The 16,353-nt window shown below is 44.2% G+C and overlaps 1 protein-coding gene across 1 annotated transcript in view; it reads left to right on the plus strand.

Annotated features, from left to right (window-relative positions):
- Positions 1-14,171, plus strand: part of LOC119859291 — a 62,696-nt gene extending 48,525 nt beyond the window's left edge. Inside the window, exons 6-8 of the mRNA XM_043518932.1 lie at positions 5,720-5,818; positions 10,503-10,557; positions 12,027-14,171. Coding sequence (XP_043374867.1) covers positions 5,720-5,818; positions 10,503-10,557; positions 12,027-12,038 — 166 coding nt within the window. The 3' untranslated portion in view covers positions 12,039-14,171. The remainder of the gene's footprint in view (positions 1-5,719; positions 5,819-10,502; positions 10,558-12,026) is intronic.
- Positions 14,172-16,353: the final 2,182 nt, after the last annotated feature.

Genomic DNA, 16,353 nt, shown 5'->3' on the forward strand with positions numbered 1-16,353 from the left:
TCCCTCGGCGCGGCGGTGGTGGGACTTAGGGAAGGTGCGCGCCCGGCTCTTCTGCCGTGCCTACACCCGGGGCACCAGCCGACGGAGGAGTGCGGCGATAGAGCAGTTGGAACGGGAGGTCTTAGAGCTGGAGAGGCGTCTGGCCGCCAGCCCTGGAGGATCCACCCCTCTGCAGAGCGTGCCGGGAGAAGCGAGAGGAGCTCCGGACTCTCGAGGACCATTGGGCCCGGGGTGCCTTTGTTCGATCCTGCATCCGTCTCCTTCGGGAGACGGATTGTGGCTCCCGCTTCTTCTACGCCCTGGAGAAAAAGAGGGGGGCTAAGAACATATCATGTGCCTACTGGCAGAAGATGGCAGCCCCCTCACGGATCCGGTGGAGATGTGCGAGAGCCTTCTATGCAAGCCTTTTCTCCCCGGATCCGACCGATCCTAACGCTTGCAGAGTGCTTTGGGAAGAGCTCCCGACGGTCAGCATGGGCGACCGAGACCGGCTAGAGCTGCCTCTCATTCTGGCCGAGTTCTCGGAAGCCCTCCATCGCATACCCACCAATAAATCTCCGGGCATGGACGGGCTGACCGTGGAGTTCTACCGCGTGTTCTGGGACGTCCTGGGCCCAGACCTAGTCATTGTCTGGGCCGAGTCTTTGCAGAGCGGGGTCCTCCCTCTTTCGAGCAGGTGAACCATGCTTGCCTTATTGCCGAAGAAGGGGGACCTCCGCCATTTACAAAATTGGCGTCCCGTCTCGCTCCTCAGCACGGACTACAAAATCGTGGCAAAAGCCATCTCCCTGCGGCTAGGGTCCATGCTGGCGGACGTGGTCCACCCAGACCAGACCTACACCGTCCCGGGCCGCAGCATCTTCGACAACCTATATCTGGTCCGGGACCTATTGGAACTTGGGTGTAGGGATGGTCTGTCGTTCGCCCTCCTGTCCTTAGATCAGGAGAAGGCGTTTGACAGGGTGGATCACGGGTATCTCCTGAGCACTCTGCAGGCGTTTGGATTCGGACCCAGGTTTGTGAATTTTCTCCGGGTGCTGTACGCTTCCGCAGAGTGTCTGGTAAGGCTCAACTGGACCCTGACCGAACCGGTCAGCTTCGGGCGAGGAGTATGGCAGGGGTGCCCCCTCTCAGGCCAGCTGTATGCTCTGGCGATCGAGCCCTTCCTCTGTCTCCTCTGAAGGATGTTGACAGGGTTGGAGCTGCGGTAGCCAGAGCTGCGGCTGGTCCTGTCGGCATACGCTGATGACGTGCTCCTCGTGGTCCAGGACCCGGGCGATTTGGTGCGGGTGGAGGCTTGCCAGGCCATCTATTCAGCCGCCTCCTCTGTGCGGGTCAACTGGGTCAAGAGCTCTGGCTTGGTGGTAGGGGACTGGCTGCAGGCGAGCTCCCTCCCACCCACGCTTCAGGCCATCCGGTGGAGCATGGGTCCGCTGCTCTATCTGGGCGTTTACATTTCTGCCACGCATCCCTCTCCGCCGGAGAACTGGCAGAATTTAGAGGGCGGGGTGATAAAGCGGCTCTGGAAATGGACAGGACTACTCCGGTGCCTCTCCCTTCGAGGGAGAGCGCTAGTGCTTAATCAACTAGTCCTGTCCATGCTCTGGTACCGGCTCAACACCCTGGTCCCGGCCCCGGGTTTCCTGGCCAACCTCCAGACATCGATTCTGGAGTTCTTTTGGTCAGGACTGCACTGGGTCCCTGCAGGGGTTCTCCATCTACCTCTGGAGGAGGGAGGGCAGGGCCTAAAATGTCTGCTCGCTCAGGTCCATGTCTTCCGCCTCCAGACCCTGCAGAGGCTCCTTTATGGTGCAGGTAGTCCGGCGTGGAGCATACTGGCGCACGCCTTCCTGCGCCGCTTCCGAGGACTCCGATACGACCGGCAGCTCCTTTATCTCCATCCAAGAGGTCTTCCGCGAGACCTCTCCGGGCTGCCGGTCTTCTACCAGGACCTCCTCCGGACCTGGAAACTCTTTACAACGACCAGGTCCGTGGCGGCCACCGAGGGGGCAGATCTCCTCGCGGAGCCCCTGCTACACAACCCCCAGCTCCATGTGCAGGTGGCAGAGTCCCGCTCGGTGCGCCAGAGGTTGGTCCTGGCAGAGGTCACAAGAGTTGGAGACCTCCTGGACTATGACCGGGGAGACTGGCTGGATCCCCTAACCTTTGCTCAGCGCATGGGGCTTTCCAGACCTTGTACTCCCCGGCACATACTTCAGGAGGTGAAGGCCGCTTTGCCGCCCGCTGCTCGGGTTTATCTCAACCGGGTCCTGCACGAGGGCACACCCCGCCCACCCGCTACCCCAGGCCCGCCGGACCTTTTAATTGGACCCCTGCCCCGTGGACCCAACCGACCCCTTCACCCCTTCACTAGAAGCCGGCTGCACGAGATGCAGCCGGTCTGCTTTCAAACCGCGCCAAGAAAACATCTCTACACACTCGTACTCCACACCCTTCATGCCCACACCCTCGTGTCCCGCCCTGATACAAAATGGCGGGACCTCCTGCCACCTTTGGAGGGTGAGGAGCCCCGGTGGGCCAGCCTATATTCCACCTTAGTCCCAAGGCCCGCCGGGGATGTCAGTTGGCGGCTCCTTCACGGAGCCGTGAGCACAGGCGTGTACTTGGCGCGGTTCACTTCAATCCCAGACACCTGCCCATTTTACGGCGTGAGGGATACCCTGGCACATGTGTATCTGGAGTGTGCCAGGCTGCAACCCCTATTCCGGCTCCTCACCAATATTTTATTACGTTTTTGATTGCACTTCTCCCCTCACCTTCTCATTTATGCACTCCCTATCCGTGGCCCCACAAAGTCACGGGATCTCCTGGTCAACCTCCTCCTGGCCCTAGCTAAAATGGCCATCTACAAAACCAGAGTGAGGAGGTTGGCCGATGGAGTCTCCTGTGACTGTGGGGCCTATTTCCGATCCTCGGTCCGTTCACGTATCCTGGCAGAGTTCCTCTGGGCGGTGTCCTTTGACTCCCTTGACGCCTTTGAGGAGCAGTGGGCGCTGTCCGGGGTTCTCTGCTCAGTGTCCCCATCTGGTTCCCTTCGTTTGACCCTTTGACCGCACTCCTATCCCTGTTATTTTATTAGTTGTCCCCTGGAATTTTTTGGGCATCTAGGTCCTGTGGATCCCCCTTTTAGGCTGGGGGGGATCCTTTAGCGGTGGATGGGCTTCACCCGCCCACTTCCCGGATCCCAATAAGATTACTTTTCTATAGTCATCTGGCCTTGCCCCATCACATAATATATTATATCTGAAGCACTCACTATGTAATACCTATAATATATTTGTGTACTAAATCAGAGATTACATGTATATTACATTAAAAATCATTTCAAAAGGAAAAATAATATAGTCTTGCTTTTTTCTATCTAAATTTTTATAGATAGATATAGATACACACACACACACACACACACACACTTATAAATATATACACACACACACACACACTTATAAATATATATATATATAGCCCCACTAGTATCTGGAATGCCTCTCAGTAATTTAAAAATAGAACAATAATAATTTCTGTGTATGTGTCCCTTCCCAGCCTGTAAGAAATACCTTAATTCAGAAGTTGTTTTTTGGTGTGTTATTACTGGGAGTTTGGTGTTTGTTTTTTTTTCCCCCACTTGCTTATGCACTGTGTGGGTCCTTATTCTGTGTCTTTACGTATGAAAAAATTGGAGGAAAGTTAAGACGGAATTATTTTTGCATTTGGTCTGAAATTAATTCCAAGATCATTCTGATCTTTTGCAGGAGTGAGTTCCATAGCCTTGGCCTAGTTCTTATGAAAGCCCAGTCTCTGACGCTCACACACTTCCTCCCATTGATCTGAGTTTACAAAGCCATTTTATGGTTCAGAAAAGTTCTTTGGGGCATGGCATTGCTACTTTTGTGGCCTAGGACAGGTCAACTCTCCTTTGAGTCTGACTCTGTCTGCAACGGACTATGTTTTCTGTTACCAGTGCTCCAGATTGTTTCCCTGCTTTCCCCTCATCTGAGATAATCTGAGAACCACAGTAGTCTGCATAGGCAATGGAGTGTCACAGATTACATTCGCAAAAAGAAAAGGAGTACTTGTGGCACCTTAGAGACTAACAAATTTATTAGAGCATAAGCTTTCGTGAGCTACAGCTCACTTCATCGGATGCACAAAAGCTTATGCTCTAATAAATTTGTTAGTCTCTAAAGTGCCACAAGTACTCCTTTTCTTTTTGCGAATACAGACTAACACGGCTGCTACTCTGAAACAACAGATTACATTGTTGCTAGACCATATATAGCAACAGTCAGGGACTTTGCAGTGCCTCAGGTATGTCAATACTACAGTGGTACAGCTGTGCCGCTGCAGTGCTTCAGTGTAGACACTAGTTATGCCAATGGGAAGGGTTCTCCAGTTGCCAGAAGTAATCCACCTCACAAGATCAATGGAAGAATTCTTCTGTTGACCTAGCGCCATCTACATGGTGGCTTAGGTTGTCGTAACAACGCCACTCAGGAGAGTAGATTTTTTCATACCCCTGAGTTAAACCGACCTAATTTTTTAGTATAGACCAGGCGTCAGTCATTCTATTGCTTGGTCTTTTAGTTGGATGGAGTTTTCTATAATTAAGTTTTGGAACGTGGTAAAGTCCAGGAGTTTCTGGGAGGTCAGCCAGAGTGGTTTCTTCTTGCCTTGCAATGGAGTTGTTTTTTATTTCCTGGTCTGAGCAGGCAAGTGGGGGGGGGGAGAAGGAGTGGCCCTTGCATTTCTTACATCCACATCCAGTCCACGGATTCAATCTGGGGTATGGCTGGCTCCATAGGTGGAGCTGGATAGAGATGGCCAGTGAGAAACATAAAACGGAGTTTTTTATGTTTTGGTCTGTCCTCTTAAAGGCATTGCCCATGTGGATATTGAAGACTTCCAAACCAGTGAGTTTGGTGAACTTCAGAGAGCAGGTCCATCAGCTCCTTAGGAAATCTTTAGGTGTCTGGGTCTTTATCCTGGGCACCTTCCTAATCTATAATCTACACTCAAGAGCTCAGATTCCAAATTAAGTGGGTGCACTCATAGGATTTTGATTTAAATAAGTTTTTCCATGTGAGGTCACATGGATACCTGGTCTGTGCTAGCAAGAGTCTCACGGACGGCAGTAGGAATCTGCCTACGCACAAGGCTCGCTTCATACTGGTTGGCCACATTTGCAAAATCAGGGCCCTAGCCAGGAATGCACTTCATGCTCTTTTAGTTGCAAAAACCAGGCTGTTAATATTAGAAGAATTGACTGAAGCCTTTTATGTTTAACTGATTCTTGCCTTAAAATTTGTGAAAGGGAACTAGTGTGAACATCTAGTCTGAACTCCTGCACAACTCACAGCATAGGATTTTACCCAGTTATTTCTGCGTAAATAGAGCATTTCATTTAGAAAGAAATCCAGTCTTGATAACATAGTAATGCAGATTACCATAATAAATAATCTCATCTACATTTTAAGTAGATTTCTATTCATATAGCTTTTGTAACTATGATATGAAGACTGCTCATAAGGCTAAAACAAGTCACATATGCAAACATACGCATCAGCACGTGATCACTGTTGCTAACATATGCTGTATTTTAAGTAAACTGTCCCATGAAGATTGCTATCTATAGCACCCTGACACAACTGTAAAGAATGTCACACACTCTAGTGCCAATGTTTATCTCCTGTCATATCAGGTCTGCAGATGAGCGCCTACATTTTTCTGTTACAGCCATACCATATAGAAAAGTCTCATTGTTATTGTTCACATCTGCTTTGGAGAGATTATACTACAGGTAAGTATAATCCTTAGTCAATAATTACTGTTTTTGCTGTCATTTTCTCAATGCTTTATTCCCCAAAAATGCTGTCTAGATTTCTACTTTCAAGCCCAACAAACACTTTCTGCTGTTTTATAGAAGTTAAATGTCTAAAATATTGTTTCCAATATATTTCAGGCAATATAAAGTAGAGCAGAAACAAGTTATCCCTAGCTCATCTTTTTAACCTTTCTATTGAATTGTAACTTTGGTGTGTATATTTTCTTGTAATAATGTTCAGTATTTTTTTTTACTTCAATGCTAAAAAGGGCTATGTTTTTACAAGTTCTTTATCATAATTAATTATGTGAAACAGAAAATATAACTACATAAAAATTGCTGACAAGGCAAGTTGGTAGTCTGGTGCCTTTTCTCTTTTATATTTAGTAATTACAGGTACAGCTGATAACCAAATGCAAAGAGATTTGTGTGGTCCTGTATCTAATAATACATGAAGAAAAGGAGTACTTGTGGCACCTTAGAGACTAACAAATTTATTAGAGCATAAGCTTTCGTGAGCTACAGCTCACTTCATCGGATGCATTTGGTGGAAAAAACAGGAGAGATTTATATACACACACACACACACACACACACACAGAGAACATGAAACAATGGGTTTATCATACACACTGTAAAGGAGAGTGATCACTTAAAATAAGCCATCACCAGCAGCAGGGGGGGGAAAAGGAGGAAAACCTTTCATGGTGACAAGCAAGGTAGGCTAATTCCAGCAGTTAACAAGAATATCAGAGGAACAGTGGGGGGTGGGGTGGGGGGGAGAAATACCATGGGGAAATAGTTTTACTTTGTGTAATGACTCATCCATTCCCAGTCTCTATTCAAGCCTAAGTTAATTGTATCCAGTTTGCAAATTAATTCCAATTCAGCAGTCTCTCGTTGGAGTCTGTTTTTGAAGCTTTTTTGTTGAAGTATAGCCACTCTTAGGTCTGTGATCGAGTGACCAGAGAGATTGAAGTGTTCTCCAACTGGTTTTTGAATGTTATAATTCTTGACGTCTGATTTGTGTCCATTCATTCTTTTACGTAGAGACTGTCCAGTTTGGCCAATGTACATGGCAGAGGGGCATTGCTGGCACATGATGGCATATATCACATTGGTAGATGCGCAGGTGAACGAGCCTCTGATAGTGTGGCTGATGTGATTAGGCCCTATGATGGTATCCCCTGAATAGATATGTGGACAGAGTTGGCAACGGGCTTTGTTGCAAGGATAGGTTCCTGGGTTAGTGATTCTGTTGTGTGGTGTGTGGTTGCTGGTGAGTATTTGCTTCAGATCGGGGGGCTGTCTGTAAGCAAGGACTGGTCTGTCTCCCAAGATCTGTGAGAGTGATGGGTCGTCCTTCAGGATAGGTTGTAGAAGCCCTCTACACCAACATTCCACACAAAGATGGACTACAAGCCGTCAGAAACAGTATCCCCGATACTGTCACGGCTAACCTGGTGGCTGAACTTTGTCCTCACCCATAACTATTTCACATTTGGTGACAATGTATACCTTCAAATCAGCGGCACTGCGATGGGTACCCGCATGGCCCCACAGTATGCCAACATTTTTATGGCTGACTTAGAACAACGCTTCCTCAGCTCTCGTCCCCTAATGCCCCTACTCTACTTGCGCTACATTGATGACATCTTCATCATCTGGACCCATGGAAAAGAAGCTCTTGAGGAATTCCACCATGATTTCAACAATTTCCATCCCACCATCAACCTCAGCCTGGACCAGTCCACACAAGAGATCCACTTCCTGGACACTAAGGTGCTAATAAGCGATGGTCACAAACACCACCCTGTATCGGAAACCTACTGACCGCTATTCCTACCTACATGCCTCCAGCTTTCACCCAGATCACACCACACGATCTATTGTCTACAGCCAAGCGCTATGATATAACCGCATTTGCTCCAACCCCTCAGACAGAGACAAACACCTACAAGATCTCTATCATGCATTCCTACAACTACAATACCCACCTGCTGAAGTGAAGAAACAGATTGACAGAGCCAGAAGAGTACCCAGAAGTCACCTACTACAGGACAGGCCCAACAAAGAAAACAACAGAACGCCACTAGCCATCACCTTCAGCCCCCAACTAAAACCTCTCCAACGCATCATCAAGGATCTACAACCTATCCTGAAGGACGAGCCATCGCTCTCTCAGATCTTGGGAGACAGACCAGTCCTTGCTTACAGACAGCCCCCCAATCTGAAGCAAATACTCACCAGCAACCACACACCACACAACAGAACCACTAACCCAGGAACCTATCCTTGCAACAAAGCCCGTTGCCAACTCTGTCCACATATCTATTCAGGGGACTCCATCATAGGGCCTAATCACATCAGCCACACTATCAGAGGCTCGTTCACCTGCGCATCTACCAACGTGATATATGCCATCATGTGCCAGCAATGCCCCTCTGCCATGTACATTGGCCAAACTGGACAGTCTCTACGTAAAAGAATGAATGGACACAAATCAGACGTCAAGAATTATAACATTCAAAAACCAGTTGGAGAACACTTCAATCTCTCTGGTCACTCGATCACAGACCTAAGAGTGGCTATACTTCAACAAAAAAGCTTCAAAAACAGACTCCAAGGAGAGACTGCTGAATTGGAATTAATTTGCAAACTGGATACAATTAACTTAGGCTTGAATAGAGACTGGGAATGGATGAGTCATTACACAAAGTAAAACTATTTCCCCATGGTATTTCTCCCTCCCACCCCACCCCCCACTGTTCCTCTGATATTCTTGTTAACTGCTGGAATTAGCCTACCTTGCTTGTCACCATGAAAGGTTTTCCTCCTTTCCCCCCACTGCTGCTGGTGATGGCTTATCTTAAGTGATCACTCTCCTTACAGTGTGTATGATAAACCCATTGTTTCATGTTCTCTGTGTGTGTGTGTATATAAATCTCTCCTCTGTTTTTTCCACCAAATGCATCCGATGAAGTGAGCTGTAGCTCACGAAAGCTTATGCTCTAATAAATTTGTTAGTCTCTAAGGTGCCACAAGTACTCCTTTTCTTTTTGCGAATACAGACTAACACGGCTGCTACTCTGAAACTAATAATACATGGGCACTTTGCTAGAGCGGCCCTTGTAAAAAACTGTCTAATGTGAACTTGCCATGTGGTAATTTTCCAGATAAATGGACAGTTGCTTCAGCAGTTCCGCTGTTGAAGGTCAATGATCCATATAATACGGGCAATTACAAGAGTATTTCCATTGCAGACTCAATGACAAATTTTAAGTGCTAGACAACAAATAAACTATAGTAAATGTGTAAAGATCACTTAGGTAAATTTGAAAGCCTGTGCCCTTCTCCACCCCTTCTATCACCCTCTGATAACTTACAGCTATGAAAGTAGGTTGTCCCTTTCTCTATCCCTATCCCACACTCCTATTGCAGACCTCTACAGTAAAATGTGTACTTGCTTCCGATACTGCTGTTGCTATTTCCTTTCTTGTTTATTTTGACAATTTTTAATCTCCTTTTAATATTGTGTCTAAATTAAGAATGCGTTGCCTTCACGCAATTAGTTATTTCCTTGAATTCTAGTTCAAAGTTAAACACTTGGCTATTTTATAAAGATTCTCTTGGGCTGTCAAAGGAAAAAAAATTCAAATATGGGAAAACTCTTTGGTAATTGGAAAAATACAAAATCCCAATAGAATCACAAATATAAGCATGTCTAATTGCATTTCAAAGAAAAGGAGAGAAGTGTTTTCAGTGCGTATGTGTTGCTGATACACTTAAGAGCTATAAAAAGAGCGAGTTTTAAACACAGCTAACATGTTAAAAGTTTATTTATTGGAAAGAGAATTCTAAGAAATACAAGGATTGAAATAAATAATTGGTTTTGTATAATGAAGAAATACATTGAAGAAATGAAGAAGAAAGTGAAGAAATAAAACATACTGCCCCTTCTACTATGGTACATAGCATTTTATCATTACTTAAATATACTCAAAGCAAAAATAATTGCTATACAATACAAATCAATACAAAAGTCTGTCACCATAATTAAGAATATGCCAAAGTTACTCTCCACTAACTCATATTTCTTACTCTGACCTTATTAAAAAAAAAAAAAAAAAAAGAATAGTTACTTGAAATTTCTGCATTCACCTTTAAAATGTCTACATGCAACAACAAAATGTAAAATATACAAGTGCCTTTAGTCATATAAATGTTGTGGAACTTTAAAAACAAACACGTAAGACTCTGAAAGACTTGTGTGATTTCTGATGGGAATACAATAAACCTGTAGTAGAACTTCCCTTGTGGATTGTACCACTGTTCAGTTTCAGTTTACTGCTGCTTTTACCCATCACGTAAGAGACGGGATGCTATTTCATTCCACTGAAATGAACGGGAAACATCAGTAAAGAGCAACCTTAATGGTGGTGAAATTCACCAGGGAAGATCTTTTGACTTATTAGAGAATCTATTTAAAAATTTAAGCAGATTTTTGTTAAAAAGAAAAATGAAAGAAAAAAAGTTGAGATGTTGCATTCTAACCTTCACATATGAATGAAAACTAAATTTTCTATGACCTTAGGCTTCTGTCTTTTACTGATTGGAATACAAATGGCCTACTAACCTCACTTTGGGCAAACATTCTCAGATTATTTTCAGGAGCCAGAAGTTTTGGAGACAAAAAAACACTGGATTGCTTTAAAGTAAGTGTGATACTGCACCCCATATTCTTCACAGTGATTTTATTATGATATGATTATAGCATAATTATGATGTATTTTAGGGAAGATGAGTCATGTAACTCATCATTGGAAAAGTTATGATTTGCTGAATATGATTATCCTATTTGTATGCATGTATCATTTTTGTATCTGAAGTTATAAACACTATCTATCTGTACTTCAAATGTAGTTACACGTGAGTAATGGCCACTAGACAAGATGCTTTGAGTCTAGATAGCTGGTTGGGAAGGGCCTATTCAGGGTAATGAACCATTAGGGAAAACAATAGCTTGTCTTAAGGCCTAATCTCCCACCTGGTGAGCCTTCCTGAGAGCACTCCAGACAGTCTGTAGGTAATGGCTGCTATGACTCTACAAGGACATGTGACCAGGTCATACGATTCTGTACTCCATCTTGGGATGGCGGTATTTTTCCACAAACTGCTCTAGGAACCAAATTTTGAAACAAAGGGTTCCCGCCATATGCTAAAACTATATAAGACAGGGAGTTACATCTGTTGTTCTTCTCAAGAGGACTCCTGGAAACACCTGATGAACAAAGACTGAACTAGGGGAAGTGCTAGACACACACTTAGGGGATTTCTAGCCTGTGTATGAAGACCCAAGAAACCCAAGCTGTAAAGCTAATGCAGCTTGAACCTTAAGAATCTACAAGTCTGCCTGTACCATCAGTTAGGGTGAGAATCTGCTATTTCATATCCAATTTATCTAGTAGATTAAGCTTTGTTTGTGTTTTGTTTATTTGCTAGGTAATCTGCTTTGATCTGTTTGCTATGCTTTATAATCATTTAAAATCTTTGTTTTTGTTTTAATCTAAGCCAACGAGTTTGGAGTGAAGTGCCTTGAAATCTTAGCTCAAGGGGCAAAGGCTGTTGCATATTCCTCTCCACACTGGGGGTGGGGCAAACTCTACGAGTTCCTTGTGCAGCGCAAGATGGTATAATTCTGAGTTTATACTCCAGAGGGGGTCCTAAACTGGAAAGCTGGGGGTTATTTTGGCTGTAGCCTCTCTATTGTTGGTCCCCATGCAGTGGCTGATCAGAAAGCCTGCATGTAACTGCAGCTGGTTGTGTCCCTACTTGTATGTATGCTGGTGGAACTGTAAGACTGGGAGTGTGTCTGCAGCTTATCACAGCAGCACAATGTGAGAGGGAACCCAGGCTGGTGGGTCAGAGGGCTCAGTGGTACCCCAGTTCCAGGTGGCAACCCAGGGGGAACCTGTCACAGTAACAATAACAGAATTTTACACAACAGACTTTTATTAGACTGATGCCTTTCAGTAAATGAGCTTATGTATATACTATGGTTTATTGTTAAAATATATATTTAAATATAAGATTCTAGAAACAGTGATGCCACATACATCAAGTTTATTTCAGAGAGTCTTATGAAGTAATACAATAAATATTATTATTGTATCTTCTCAATCAGATCATTGCATGAGTAAGTAGACTTTGCACAGGATATCTCTGTGGAAGTTGAAGCAAAGAACTACTCCAAGCAATTTTTGGCAAGAGTGAAGGGCACCTGTAGTGGGTAGGCCTCAGCAACTGCTACAGACCATAGATTCTGTCAATAGTATCACCCTGCTATCTGAGGTTTTACAGCCTGCAGGTGTGTGCAGGGTTAGACCCACAGCCAGCTGCCAGCCACTCTCAGTAAAGGTCTACTGAATTTAGAACTCTTCAATTAATTGCATCTCAGTTAAGACTCTTTTGATTAGGCTCCATTGATTTTTTTCTTAAAAAAAACAAGGAAGAAAATTAAATTTAAGAGCTACACATGATCCAACACGATGGTTTAGAAATTATTTACTCATGTGTCAGAATTCCAGAAGCTAAGGTTTCTGGCACAATGTAGGGTTTTTTTATGCCCATTTTCTTTATTAAATATACATTTTAATATTTGTTATTTAAATCTATATCAAAATAGGGAAGAGGTACAATATAGGCAAATTAATTTTGTAGGTTTTGAAAATCCTTATTTTAAAGTGCTTGATATCTTGACCTTAAGTTTGCATTCATGCTAGATTTTGCATGTAATATTGTCAAGCATTTGACCATGGAAAGCCAGTTATAATACAAGGCTAGAAGGAGGTTTTATGGGTGAGAATCTATTATTCTGAATAGTATTAATTTAAAATTTTGTAAAATGAATTTGGAGCTCATGAAAGGAGATTAATGATCTTTGTTTATCTACAGAATAGTTCCAGCGTGGGCAGAACAATGAAGGCCCAGTCTGTGTATCTCAACCCTTTCTAGAATCATCCAGGCCAATGGCACAGAATTCCTTCTCCTTGTCCTTGGTTTCTCTGCTGAGATTTCCAATCAGTGCTAAATGTAATGGTGTTTTGTGATTTAGACACTTGCCCTCTAGGAAGTAGACTGATACCCCCCCAACTCCTTCTATAAATTGGTAGACCACTGAACAACCAGCAAATAGCAGTAACTTTGGATCATAATCTCTATCTAAGTACTTATATAGCACTCATCACCATAATATTTGAGTGCCTCACAATCTTTAATGGATTTTATCCTGCAATTACCCCAAAAGGGGTGGAAGTATTAGGCACAGGGTACATTGAGAGACATATCCAAGATCAAACAGGAAATCTATGGCTAAGCCAGGAATTAAACCAAGGATTCCTGACACCCAGTCTAGCGCTCTATCCACTAGACCATCCTTCACCATTACAAATCCAATTCAGTCAGCATCACCCCCACCGAAATATATTCTGAATTTAAAAACATTTCAATAACTTAATTATTCATTATAATCAATACTCGCATACAAATAAAATAAACTGCGGTCTTGTCTTCCTACAGCTGGATCTTCAGCTTTAAAATTATGTCATTACCTCACTGTATGACAACTTACACTTTCAAAAAAGCTCCATAACTGAGGCTATACCCATGCATCTTTACATACCATTGGGGTGCTATAGCAACTGAGCAGCTTGTTTTCTCATACCAGAACGAAGCACCAGAGAACTCAAAGAATAGTTGTCTTTATACCTATAGAAAAATAGTACAACAGCTTTTTATTTAAAATCCACCCCAAATCGCATCCAACATATTTTCTCTTGTAATAATTATGCAATCGTGTTATTTCAGAAAACTGCATATAAAGTAAGTTCTATTATGATTAATTGTCCCAGTGGTTTATGGTAACATTTTCAAAGTTCCAGATGGTCACACAGGGTTTAGTTTAAAAGAGTGTTGCACATTATTAGATTTTCTGATCGTGTGCTCTTTTGTGATTCAGCAAACCTCTTCCTCTCCACACAACTGGCATCCTCTTTATTATACACCCAAGAGGTATGCAAGTCAAAATGGAGTGCACTCAGATGAAAAAAAAATGGTATTCCCAGTCAGACATGCAGATTATAAATTCCTTATGCAGTATAAACAAAACAATGAGAATTACAAAAGTTGCAGTGTAAGAGCTATGCCTATGACACGTGCAAGCTAAAATAGACACTGGCAATTTCTGTATTGTTTTGCTATCCTTCCCATAACCCACAGTAGAAGACTCCCTGTAGGAACATGCTCCAATGTTAGCCTAACTAAAGCCCACTCCTGTAATCTTGTTGAAGTAAAACTCCCATTAATATCCCCTTACATTTAGTCTGATAATATTGATCACTAAAGGCAAGATAGCAGACAAGATGTATGCCGCATTCTGTACAGCAATTTTTACTCTTCCAGAAGCAAGCATCACCCTTCAAGCCCTATTGATTACATCCCTCCATACCATCTTATTTCTCACTCCCAGAACATTTACTCCAGAATTGATTTACCCAGCCCCCAAACTACCCCAAATGTGAACTGGGTAAGGGATTGTAAAACTACATTTTCTGAGAGACAATGGAAACAAATCTTCTGCATATGTCGTCTTCCTAGGAATGAGGAGAAAACATAACAAGAGTTAATACTTAACAGCTGGAACAGAGGGAGAGGTAGCAAACAGAAGCCACTTGCAAAATTAACACTATAGAACTGCAGCTGCTTGACTTTATCATATGTAAAGGGCCAGCTCCAGAAAGACATGCTGGGGAAAAAGGTTTATAGAAGACACCGCTACACTACAGAGAGTTAGTAATGACAAGGCATTTACAAAGGAAAATGCTCCTCAGAATAGGGGCTGGTTCTGTGTGTTGCCTATTATCTCCATGATTCAGGAACGGAAACTAAGCTATTCCTCATCCAGTTCAAAATTCTGCATCTGGTGCACCAGTCCCTTACCCAAAACCTATTGGCCAGGCAGATGGCCTCCCTTGTGGGAGATATCATGGTGGCAACTTTTACTTCAGTCACCTATTAGGAGGTCCCCACATACATATAAACATGTCAGCTAATGTGGATCCAAGTTCTCTGAAGTCTGCAAATCACCCTGGGCTGTGGGGGTGGGGGGATATTTACCCCAACTGCCCCATATTCATCCTATTGCTGACCTCCAGCTCAGACTTCTCTAACCTGTCTTTCCCCTGAAAAACAATGGAGAACTACCACATTAATACACAAAACACACTTTGCTCTACAGATGGACCAGCCCACTCCTACCTACAATAAAAATTGGCTTATCTGTATGAGAGATTTTTCTGGTCCCTTGGGAAACTCATACACCAGTTAATTAACATTTTATCCAAGTACATGGGGAATGACATTCTGAGCAAGAGGACAGAACACACCAGTGTAAAATAGAAGTAACAAAGTATAGAAATAACACTAATGGCACAATACGAGTTAGTACCCTTTTACCCTTGGGGTACTAGAGGCATAGTTTAAATTTGTTGTAGACTTCCAGTCATAGATCTTCACCTTGGCTGATAGAGCTATTTATAAAATGAACTCACCAAAGCCCCATTCTCAGTTCATATTTAGTTATACCCAGCTCATTTTAGATCCCAAAAAATGTAGGATTGGAGGAGGCTTTTGAAATCCAGGTAACCAATTAATAGCTTGCTAGTCACCACCTCCTTCCTGATGCAGATTTTGCAGACAAACAAGAAAATTGTTATGGGCTAGATTATGCTTTTAGGCACAGCCCTGAGCAAGAGGTGGCATGTAAACTGTATCATTCCAGGAGGCATTGTAGCTTAGATACATTTCCACCTGGATGTATTAATTTACTGCTTCTGTCTTACTCTAACAGCAAGCCACTACCTCCCTTCCCTCCAGGCTAGCTACACTGTGCTGGTCAATGAGTGAGGGACAAAGCCAAGGCTTTGCCCATTCCCTGCTCGTCCTAATCCCTCTTGCTTTGAAGAGGGAGTAAGACCCATTTGATCCTGCCTGTCCAGGTAGCTTGTATAGAGGGGTTCTTACTCCCTAAAACAGGCAAATAGGCCTTTTGCTCAGTCTAGCCCAAACCGTGGGGTACACTACCCCAGGGAGCACGGACAAATGTTTGCAGGTGCAGCAGGGCCCGGGCCAGTCCCTATGGGGGGCAGGGAGGGAGCACCACCCAGCCCTGCCGCTCCGCTCCCAGCTCTGCTCTGGCCTTGCCCCCAGTTGTGGCCCCAGCTCCACACCTGGCCCCACCCCCAGCCAGTCTGTGGCTCCACACCTGGCCCTGATCCCAGACCCATCCCCAGCTGTGGCCCCCACCTTGGCACCTTTATCCCTGTCTGCACCACCACCACCCCTCCCTCTGGGAGCTGCGGCCCTGGTCCCAACTCCGGGGAGATTAGGCAGGGGACAGAGGGGTGCAACCCTTAAAAGTTTGGGGACTGGTGTAGCCCTTTGGAATTTGTTTG

The sequence above is a fragment of the Dermochelys coriacea genome, chromosome 7, assembly GCF_009764565.3.
Source record: "Dermochelys coriacea isolate rDerCor1 chromosome 7, rDerCor1.pri.v4, whole genome shotgun sequence".
NCBI lineage: Eukaryota > Metazoa > Chordata > Testudines > Dermochelyidae > Dermochelys > Dermochelys coriacea.